This window comes from Cucumis melo, chromosome 4 (assembly GCF_025177605.1).
Source record: "Cucumis melo cultivar AY chromosome 4, USDA_Cmelo_AY_1.0, whole genome shotgun sequence".
Classification (NCBI taxonomy): Eukaryota; Viridiplantae; Streptophyta; class Magnoliopsida; order Cucurbitales; family Cucurbitaceae; genus Cucumis; species Cucumis melo.
The window spans coordinates 20,524,380-20,535,704 of NC_066860.1; the positions used below are offsets into that span (position 1 = coordinate 20,524,380).

The 11,325-nt window shown below is 33.7% G+C and overlaps 1 protein-coding gene across 1 annotated transcript; it reads left to right on the top strand.

Annotated features, from left to right (window-relative positions):
* The first annotated feature begins 7,951 nt into the window (after positions 1–7,951).
* Positions 7,952–10,135, top strand: LOC127148960 (L10-interacting MYB domain-containing protein-like). Its single transcript, XM_051083399.1, has 4 exons — positions 7,952–8,317; positions 8,396–8,563; positions 9,741–9,972; positions 10,053–10,135. Exons 1-4 carry the CDS (start codon positions 7,952–7,954, stop codon positions 10,133–10,135), a joined length of 849 nt encoding a protein of 282 aa, XP_050939356.1.
* Positions 10,136–11,325: the final 1,190 nt, after the last annotated feature.

Below are 11,325 nucleotides of genomic sequence, written 5' to 3' on the forward strand. Positions count from 1 at the left end.
TGGTTCTGTGGAAGTGTTGTCTTGAACTAGAAAAGAAATCTCTCTTAGACAAAAGAGGGAGTTTGTTGAAGATTTTGTCTAAAAGATATTATGAGATTATTCTTTTAAAAGATAAGATAAATGAAGGATAAAAAGATTCTTCTTGATTTTAGGAATCTTGCTAATTGTCTTTAAAGAAACAAGATTTATGCATATAGATCTTATATAAATAGGGCTTTCGAAGATAGGGTGTGTGTGCGCAAAAAATATTAAAAAGATTATTCACGGTTGAAGGTTAACGAAGAACTGATTGCAAAAGCTACATGAACGAAAAGGTAGTATGATCTTATGTCTATAAGATCAGCATGTTGATCTAAGTTGATATTGTTGATGAGTAATAAAAAGGACGAGATAGTGGTCTGCGTGGTCACAGTAATCTTTAGAAGTATATAAAGATATCGTCAAAGACATTCAGTCAAGCATTCCGAGGAGCCTGAAGTCAGACATCATTGAGAAAAGTTGCTCATGCAATCAGGGGGAGCTTGGAGTCTGAAGCTAATAAAGAATGTTATTTAGTCATATAGTTGAGCAAAGTTTATATGTAGTATCGATGTATATTGACTAAAGTGATCTTAATAAAATTACTCATCAGGGCTGTACGCAGCTCCCCAGACGTAGGCAACATTGGTCGAACTGGGTTACCAAAGTTTCTTGTGTTTTTCTCTTATGTTGTCCCTCTAGCTATTACAACAGTCATTAGCTTTAGTATTAACTGAAGAATTAATTGATTATCTCACATTGTTTTTTAAACTTGTCCCGCTTTCTATTTGTTTTTCTAACAAATACTTACTTGTATTTTGCATGTTCGACATTCTCTAAATGTCTAAACTACTGGTTCTCACAATTTGAAACATAATTTTATTTTGATTCGATTGTTTCTTTCCACACAAGTCAATATGTCTTAGTACATATTACTTATTTTCATATATAATATCGTGAATGACATTGTATGCAAAAATGTTGTCAAGTTATTTAAGTATGGTTCCATTTCTTGTCATAACATATACTTTTATCGAGATCTCTTTACTATCATTATTTACTTTAGGATTCTTATGAGTACTCATATTCAGGGTTTCTTCAAGAATATCCATATTCTTAACTAATCATTAATTGACTATTCCTTCTTCAACGATCTTTCTCTTTGTAACTCACATTTGTCTATCACGCTTCAAACATGTAGTATTAACAACTTGTTGCACTAGGATATCATTCTTAGATGGTATCTTTGTAACCACTATAACTCGATCACTTTCGTAATATTATAAATGTTCTGCATCTATATTTGATTTGATATCATTTTATTCCAAATAAGATATCTTTTGAACTTCTAGTTCAAAATAATCTGTATGATGATCAAAATGAGACAATACTTATACATTTCATTCAATTTATTTTTCCTAACATTTTCTTAATTTATCCCACTAATCTTGGAAAATAATTGTCTCATTAGAATTAGCAAATTGTATAGTAAATATATCATCCATCCAGGGTTTAACTGTTTCATCATCTTAAACATGATCTCATACAAATTTAGAAGCTTTTCTATTCAAACATATGCTACAATATGTTCGTTCACTTATCTCAATCAATTATCAAATGTTTGGGATGCAAACTCACTAACATTCTTAAATCAAAATAATAAGTATATCTATGGCCAACAATATGATGCCCCAACAAGAATTAATAAACCATGAATCTCTTCCTAAAAGCATGAGAGTTTCAATTTCAATTTTCACTAGTGATAGTTTAATAAGTAACCTCTTGAGAACAAGAGACCCCTTGACAATTTATTACATGAAAGAATCTTCTAGTTCTTCAGTGGATGTCAATGTATATTTTCAATCAAACATTAATTTCATTATTGACCCAAAATGACTCTCATGTCAAATAAAATTATATTTGGATCAATGAACTTCAGTTTCATTGTTGCATATATATCAATTACACGAATGTGTGTAATATAATTGAGAAGTAAAAGTAGACAAATTTTCTATATATCTACTCACAGAAGATTGTATGTAATATATGCATATCATATATTATTCTTATAATCAATCTCTCTAAATGATATCGATTACAACATATATCTTCCCAATGTAGTAAACTTCTCTTTGATAGATTTACAAAGATAGTAAACTATACCAAGATTATCAAGACTATCAAGTCTTGAAGATGTCTTGTTTACTTTTAAGTATAATATGCATAGATGTACTATATGCAACATCAATTATTCTTATTCTCTCCAAGAGATTAAAAAGAAATCCAAATATTTCATCCATATATAAATGGGTAAAAAGAATTATCATCTTTTTAAAAGATTGTAAGTGTAACACTCCGAATTTTCGAGGTAAATTTTATCATTTTGTGCGATTTTTTTTTTGAAAATTTAAAATTTTGGTGTAAATTCTCGGTTTCCTTCGAAGAGGGTAAAAAAAGAAATTTAGGGATACGAATTTCTTTAAATTTAATATTTTGTAAATTGATATAATAATAATATAATATTAATTATATTATTATTAGTATTATTATTATTTATTATTATTATTATTATTATTTAATATTAATATAATTATTATTTAAAATTAATAATAATATTATTATTTAATATTATATTTATTATTTAATATTAATATTATTTTATATTATTATTATTATTATTATTATTATTATTATTATATATATGTATATATATTTATATTTTTTAAAATTAACCCTAGCGCGCGCTGCCCCCCCCCCCCCCCCCCCGACGTCTCCTTCTTCTTCTCTTGCGTTCTTCAACCGACCAACACAGCTGCCGCCTTGCACCCATTTCTCCTCCGTTCGCACGTCCTCGCCCGCCTTCCGACCACACACAGCCATCTCTCCATCCATTTCTCTCCGTCCTCTGTCTTCGTTCTCTGTCCCCGTCTCCATCGTCGCCTCCGTCTCAGCATCGAGTAGCAGTCGCGGCTACCCCCATTTCCAATCTCCTCTCGGGCTCACGGGGCCAGTCACCAGCGTGCGTCCCCTCCGTTGGTCATCCGCCGCGTTGAAGCAAAGCCGGTCGTCGAACTCCTCCAAGCCGCGAAGCATCCCCGTCGTCGAACGCCCGAAGACTGTCGCTCGTGGTTGCCCCGATTTTAAGCTGACCCGACCCGAGAACCCGCATCCAATCTGACTCGCAATTCAAGCTGCAAATCCAAGTTGAGCCGAGCTGCGAGCCGAGTCAAGCCAAAGACTAAGCTGAGTCGCGAGCCGAGTTGAGCCGCGAGCCGAGCCGCGAGACGAGTTGAGCCGAAGACTGAGCCGAGCCGCGAGTCGATTCAAGCCAAGTTGAGCTGAGCCGCGAGCCGAGCCACGAGTCGAGCCGAGCCAAGTTGAGCCGCGAGCCGCGAGCCGCGAGCCGAGAGTCAAGTTGAGCTGAGCCGCGAGCCGAGTCACCTAAGCCATTTTCTCCCTCCACTTCGGGTCACAGTGAGTCTTCGGTAAGGATTATTTTGGTAATTTACCCAATATGGCTATAACCGATTCGAGTTTGAATATTGGAGTAAGACATGGTCCTACTTTTCGTTCCTTGAAGGTATTAGGGAGTTGACGCTCAAATTCTCGGGTTTCATGGCAGGCTTATTTAGAGATAGTTTTCCTTTTCTCGGGTAAGTCAACAGATGTTGCTTAGGACCATTTAAAAATGACTTCTACTAGTATCATCGTTTAAAACCCTTGTGATTTCGTTTAGGTGGATCCGTTGAGCGTGGACTCGATCGAGGGGCATAACCAAGTATCAGGTAAGGGATTTCCTACTACTGGACCTCGGATCGAGGCTGGAAACGTAGTAATCCACAGGGGATTACACGTTAGTAACTGTACTGAATGAATTGATGCATGTTTGACTATTAAGTATCGTTGTTATGCTCTTGTCTGATGTAAAGGTAACGTGACCGCTAGTTGTAGCTTGTGTGCCATCGGGTGTAAGGAGTTGTTTACGGATAGACACCGATGCCCGGATGTTCTGTATATTGTAGTTATGTTAATGGGCTACGTTGTGGACTGAAATTGTATGTCGATGGACTTTAAAGTCTTAAGGTTAGGTATGTGGTAGTCTATTGTCTGGATATTGATCATGGAGTTTTGTCGTGGAAGGACTATGAGTCCGATTCTGATTTGACTAGTTGACTGGATCTAAGGAATATCACAATGGTGTGTGAATTGGAAATGCATATAGCAACTGAGGATGTAGTTGTTTAAACCTATACTATCTGACTGGCGAAGCCTATGGCGAATTTGTAATATGAATGTTATCGGAGTGTGACTGTTGTAGACGGTTTAGTATGGACCGAGGGGTAACGGTTAGCTTCATCTATGGGGTAGTGTACCTTACGGATAGATGTATCCTTCGGGATCACTAGACTGATATGTGCATCCTTCGGGATCACTAGACTGATATGTGCATCCTTCGGGATCACTAGACTGATAGGTGTATCCTTCGGGGTCACTAGACTGATACGTGCATCCTTCGGGATCACGAGACTGATGTGTGCGTTCTACGGAACCATTAGACTGTTTACGTATGGTATCCCTGAATAGGAAGTTAACTGTTGTTCCCTAACGGGCCCAGTAGTGGGTCCCTTACTGGGTATATTTTATACTCACCCTTTCTCTTCTTTAACTTTTCAGGTAAGGGTATAGCGAGGGGCAGACCGACGAGAGGCAAGAAGGATGCTTGAAGGCCATATGGACGCGTTTGGTTTTCTTAATGCTTCCGCTGATGTATTTTGTTATTCGTTATTTTCCCTTGTTGGATCAAGTCATGTTTAGAATATTTGGTTTTATGATTTTGTGTTCGATGATTTGAGTATTGTATTTGAAACTCTCGTGACTGTGATTTAAAATAGGGCCCGAAGCTGCTTTTGTAATATTTCTAAACATTTTTAATGAATCGTAACCGATCCTTTATGGGTTTGTGTGTTTTGTGGTCGAGTCTTAGTACTCAATAGTGACCTCAGCTTAGTCCGGAAAGTTGGGTCGTTACAGTAAGTAATCTGCAGTATCCAAATAATATCATATTTATAAGGTTAAAATAAAAACTATGTTCTCTTCGAGCGATACAAATAATTTCTCAATGTCTGCTTTCATACATCGCTCTCTTTTTTCATCGTTAGGGATTTTAATATTGTACAAGATTATTAAGTACAATATTATTGTATATCTTTTCCAAAACATATTTGGAAAATAAAATTCTCATATAAATAAGTATGGTTCTAATCAAATAAACATTTCTTTTCTATTAACACAATTTCGATCTTACTAAATATTGTAACATTCACTTCAGAGAATGCTATTAAATTATTTGATCGAAATTTACCATTTTTTTTATAGAAACATATGCTCAATAGCTAATATAGGGCCCGTTTGGTAACGTTCCTGTTTCTCGTTTCCTGTTTCTGTTTCTAATTTTTAAGAAACGAATTTGTTTGATAAAGTTTCATGTTTCTTGTTCTCAAAATAATCAGGAATGTTTCTATTTTATCTGAGAATTCGTGGGAACAAAAAAAACAAGTTTCTCTTGTTTCCTTTCCATCTTTATTTCTCTTTGTTTCTCTTTTCCTCTTCCACTCGTCTTCTCCATTCTCAGTTTCGTCCTTCTCTCCGGCTAGGCATCTCCCTTCTCCGTTTTGTCTTCTCTCCGGCTAGGTGTTCTCTTCGGTTTTGTCTTCTCTCCGGTTAGGTGTTCTCTTCGGTTTTGTCTTCTCTCCGACTAGGTGTCTCTTCTCCGACTACATCTTTGTTCTCTGGCGAGGCGTTTCTTTTCGAATCTCCGTTCTCCTTCTCCCTTCTCCAGTTCTCTAACTTAAGGTATGTATTTTTTCTCTATTTATTGATTCTCCAACAAGTCAAAATATGGCTCTATCTCCTATCGATCTCCATCTCCCTTAAAAATAGGGTTTCCATCACCTGCGTATTGTTTTTGTTGATGTGTTTTTTTTTCTTTTCTTTTTGTTGTTGATGGATTGATTTAAAGAAAATTTAGAGGTTACCCACCCTTCGAATTTGAGGTATAATTGAATCAGGTGAGCGTAGGTGAAGAAATTTATGCTTATTTGTTATTTCTCTTTTTCTATTGAAAATTAAAGGTATATTGACTTGAAGTTTTTCATTCAAACATCACATATGAAATCTGCTTCGCCATTTTTGTTGGATAATTATAGTAATCTTAAGTTGAAGGGGTAAAAAAAGAGAAAACAAAGATTTTTTTTATGGGTTTCTTGGGTTCTTCTGGAGAAGAGACGGGAAGGGGGGGGACAGAGTTCAGGGGTTGGTTTCCGCCAATTCTTCATCTTCTTCTTCATAAAGACATTATCAACAGCTCAAAATCTCAGGACATATAAACCCCCCTACTATAGCATCAATGCAAAGAAATGGTTTTGAGCTGAAAATGACCAAAAATCTTGCTGGAGAAATTAAAGGCCATTGAGTCTCTAAGGAATTTGATTATATATTAATTCTATTCTGTTTTCTTTTGCTTTTGCAATTAACCATGTTTGAACTGAACTGATATATAGTTTTTATGTGTATTATTATGTAAATCCATAGCGTAATATATGTTGGTTTTGTGCTTGTTTATACGTACAAAGGAACCTTTTGTTGTTTAAAGCATAACAAGTATGTGAGCATAGTCTTTAAAAGTTGAAGGCTCTAAACTTCATACCCTATTTATTTGTACTAAAAAGAAATACTTATATCAATAGTGTCTTCTGTTGTTTAAATGTTCACAAATCTCAAAGGACTAAAGGAACAAGGATTAGAAGGAAAAAAACTTTGTTGTGTTGTGTCTATACTATACATCGAAGTTTCCCAAATTGAAAAAATATCTTCAAGATTGTTAATTTTTTAAAAATTTATTTTATGGTAAAAACTTATTTCAATAGGTACTCATGTTGTAATTCATGGTAAAAGAAAGCAGAAAACATCAAACCCTTTTTTGCTTCAGTACTATTTATTTTCTCACATACTTTTCTCTCACTTGTCTTATTCTCTTTGGTCCTTCTCTCAACTTTGGTTTTGACCTTATTCTTTATTATTTTAGCTCTTTTGTTTATTATAATATATATATATATATAGTCAATATTATATTTTATGGTTTAATTGGGGATGAGACTCTGCCAATTTGGAATTTATAATTTGATCAAATAATACACACTCTTTGTAATTTGATGTTTATGTTTGTTATAATTTCCATTTGTCCAACTTATTTGTACTATGAGTTATCTTTCGTGACAAACAAATTGTGTATTGATCTAATAAAATAACTCATAAGAATAATAGGATTCTTCAAACGATCCATAAATATATACCTTTCAAAATATTAAAATTTATGGAATAAGTTCAAGAATCAAAATGAAATTGTACTTCCATTATTCGTTAGATTAAAACAACAATGTTTCTTTAGTGTGAGACAAAAGTGTGGGTGATATATGTGGTCCTTTACGAGCTCTTTCTAAGTCACCCTATGAGATTGTGTAGGTTAGCCCCCTCGGTGACAATTATCTCCTTTCTAATTAATTTGGAAGAGAAGCAATGTCAAAACCAAAAAGGTTCAACTTACTCTTTTAGATGTTATCGGCGTTTAACTAATTAATTGTAGATATGTTGTGGGGTCTCATGTTAGGGGCGTATTGTTCTTTGCTCTCATATCGGCACACTGAGTGAGATATGGAAACATATGTAAAACTTAGCTTTTATTGTCAAAATTTCTTTTTTAGTTGTTCAAACTTTGGTTTGTAACGATTTAGTCATTTTTGTTCGAATTTTTCCATAGCCACAAAGGCTAATACAAGATTTTTAATTATGTAGAAAGGATGTGTAAACTATGAACATTCTGTTTGTTTATTTTAATTTTGCCACTAATTTTTGGATTTGTCATTATGTAGAAAGGATGTCACAAAAATCAACTGAACAACTTTGTGTCGATGACGTTGTTGAGATTGATGAATTAAAAGGTGAGGGACCATGGTCAAATAAGAGTGAAACTTTGTTTGTAGACTTAATGGATGAAGAGGTTGCAAAAGGCAATCGACCAACTACAACATTTACAAAGACTAGTTGGAATTATATGAGAAGCCAACTAATTGCTAGTGCAGGATATAATTATTCTCATGATCAATTGAAAAATAAGTTTAACAAATTAAGACAAATGTACAAAGACTTCAAAAAGATATTGAGTGATATGACAGGAAATGGTTGGGATCCATTATTAGGTACCATCAATCTTGAAGAGGAGCAATGGAATGAGCTTTTTAAGGTATAATAGTTGCAGTTTTTTTCAATTCTAATCATCTTTAGGCGAATAAGAGAGCTAAACAGTTTTCATTTTCTATAGGTGAATAAGAGAGCTAAAAAGTTTAGAAAAAGTGGTTGCCCACATTATGAAAAGCTCGTAAGGATTTTTGGAGATACTACTGCAACAGGTGTAAATGCTTGCCCATCAACAAGACTTATTTCAGATTCTGAAGATGAAAATGAAAATGATGTTGCAAGCAACACAAATGTTGGTGTTGAAGAGAATAATAAAGGAAAAAGCAAAAAACAATTTCGAAGAAAGAAAGACGAATTTGGCAGTTTCTTCTCATCATTCTTAGATGTATATACGGAGAATGCAAAGAGAAAGAATGACATCCTTGAGAAAAGATCTTTTGGTTGTAGTCAAGTTGATGAGAGCCAAACATCAAACAAAAAAGATGATCTTCATGAAGAGTTGATGGAATGTTTAGACATTTTAAATACAATGGAGGATGTTGATGGAGAGGCTTATTCCAAAATACTGAAACTCTTGCACGGAGATCTTGCTTGGAGAAAGCTATTTTTGCGCATGCCCGATTCAAGGAAGAGAGATTTCATAAATAGTCTTTAGATGTTACTTAGGGATGTTTTAGGATTATGTCATTTACTTTTTAATATTAGACTTGAACATGAATTTTGTATGTTTGACTTTGAATTGATATAGACTTCAATTGGCTTTATGGTTTGTGTTGTTTTTTAACATGGCTACGTTTGATGTATTGAGATGGATTATGTCATAAATAGTCTTTGATTTGTACGTTTTTTATGTTTGATTTAGGGATATACTAGTGAATTGATATGGACTTGATTCAAGATAATCATTCTGATGACGGTTTTGATTCTGACGACGACGACGATGGTATTTGCATCCTTTTTACTTTATTCTACATGAGCTTGCACATGATACAATCTTCAAAACAACCATGTAGAACCTCTGCACTGAGAGGACATGATTATGTGATTGAGTTGTTAAATGGAAACGATAGTAGATGTTTTGATTGTTTTAGAATGAAAAGAATTACATTCATAAGGTTTTGTGAAGATTTAAAATCAAAGACAAATCTGAAATCAACTAGGTATCTTACCGTTCAAGAAAAAGTTGCTATATTCTTATTAATCATGTCACATAATGAAAGCAATCGTATAGCAGCAGAAAGATTTCAACATTCGGGTCATACTATTTCTCTAGCTTTTAACAAGGTTTTGAGGAAAGTTTGCAAGCTTGGTGGAGAAATTATTAGTCCACCCAATATGGACATTGTAGCAACGGAGATCGTATCAAATTCAAAATATTACCCTTTCTTTAAGGTCATGCCTTAACATTTTGATTTATTTTCAGAAATATAATATTTTGAAATATATTTATGTTTTTTATTATCCTTTAGGATTGTATTGGTGCTATTGATGGCACTCATGTTGCTGCAAGCATTCCCCAAAATGAACAAATACCGTTTCGTGGAAGAAAAACTAACACAACATGGAATATAATGTGTGTTTGTTCATTTGATATGTTATTCACGTATTTCATGTCTGGTTGGGAAGGATCGGCCAATGATTCTCGTATACTTCAAGAATGTATCAAGAATCCCGAGAATAAATTTCCTATGCCTAAGAGAGGTAAGTAATTATGTGTCTTTCAAAACTTTAATTCCATATTTGAGTTTATGATAATTTTTTATTTGCTTTATTATATGCAGATCAATACTATCTTGTCAACTCAGGATATTCAAATATGTCAGGATTTTTAGCACCATTTCGAGGTCAAAGATATCATTTATGAGATTTTAGAGAAAGGAGACATCGCCCTCGAGGTAGAGAAGAAGTGTTTAATTATCGACATTTTTCACTGCGAAATGTCATCGAACGTTGTTTTGGTGTGCTGAAGGCTCGATTTCCTATTCTTAAACAAATGCCTCCGTACCCGATCAAGACACAAAAATATAATATATCGATAGCATGTTGCACAGTTCACAATTATATTAGATTGAATGATCGTCAAGATGATCTTTTCAATGACTTTAGCAATGAATTAATGATCGTTGAAGATACACATAATTTGTCGGCCAATTTGCAGAGTGATATAATTGAATTAGATGTGAGTCGACAACATCTATGAGAAATGGCCCGAGCGAGAGATGATATTGCGAATCAAATTTGGGCAACATTTGAGGGATAGATACAATTTTATGTTTATGTTATTTCTTTTATTTCTGCACTAGGACTTTTTTGTATTAAATGATATAAAGTACTTTTGATCATTTTCATTTTTATGTTTAATGCAGGACATAAATTTTAATTTAATGTTTAATTGAATTACATGTGAATAAAATAAAAATAAATCTTGAAGATGAGCAATCAAACAAAACTATTAAACAATAAATAATAAAAACAGGAAACAAGAAACAGTTACCAAACACATTTTCTGTTTCTGTTTCTTTTTTTAAAGAAACAAGAAACAGAAACAGTTATCAAACATGTTCCTGTTTTTAACAGTTATCAAACATGGTTGTGTTTGGTAACATTTCTGTTCCCTGTTTCCTGTTTCCTGTTTCCTGTTTCTTGTTCTAAAGAAAGAAGAAACAGGGAACAAGAAACAGGAAACAGGAAACAGGAAACAGGGAACAGAAATGTTACCAAACACAACCATAATGTTTCAAATTTTCTCTCTCAAATTGTTATTGCCAAGAGCAAAGATGCTTTGACATGTGCAACTACGAGTGCACGACAAAAACAATGGGCACTAACTGATTTATGCAACTTTAGGTGCATTAAATCAAAATTGGGTTTAAGAAGTAATTAGCTATTAATACATAACTTTCATAAACTTTGTCATATGAGAATTTAATCAAATATATACAATTACTATATATAATTTTTTTAAGACACAAAATTCACATGAGAATAATTTAAATATTCAACAATCAAATAAGGTTTCTTAGACAACATGAGAATTTATTCTCATATTTGAAA

Excerpts from the sequence above, each read along its gene's own strand:
- LOC127148960 (XM_051083399.1), top strand. The coding sequence starts at position 7,952 with ATGTCACAAAAATCAACTGAACAACTTTGTGTCGATGACGTTGTTGAG. Across the intron at positions 8,318-8,395 it reads AATGGAATGAGCTTTTTAAG|GTGAATAAGAGAGCTAAAAA; the intron begins GTATAATAGTTG and ends CATTTTCTATAG. Across the intron at positions 8,564-9,740 it reads ATGTTGCAAGCAACACAAAT|GATTGTATTGGTGCTATTGA; the intron begins GTTGGTGTTGAA and ends ATTATCCTTTAG.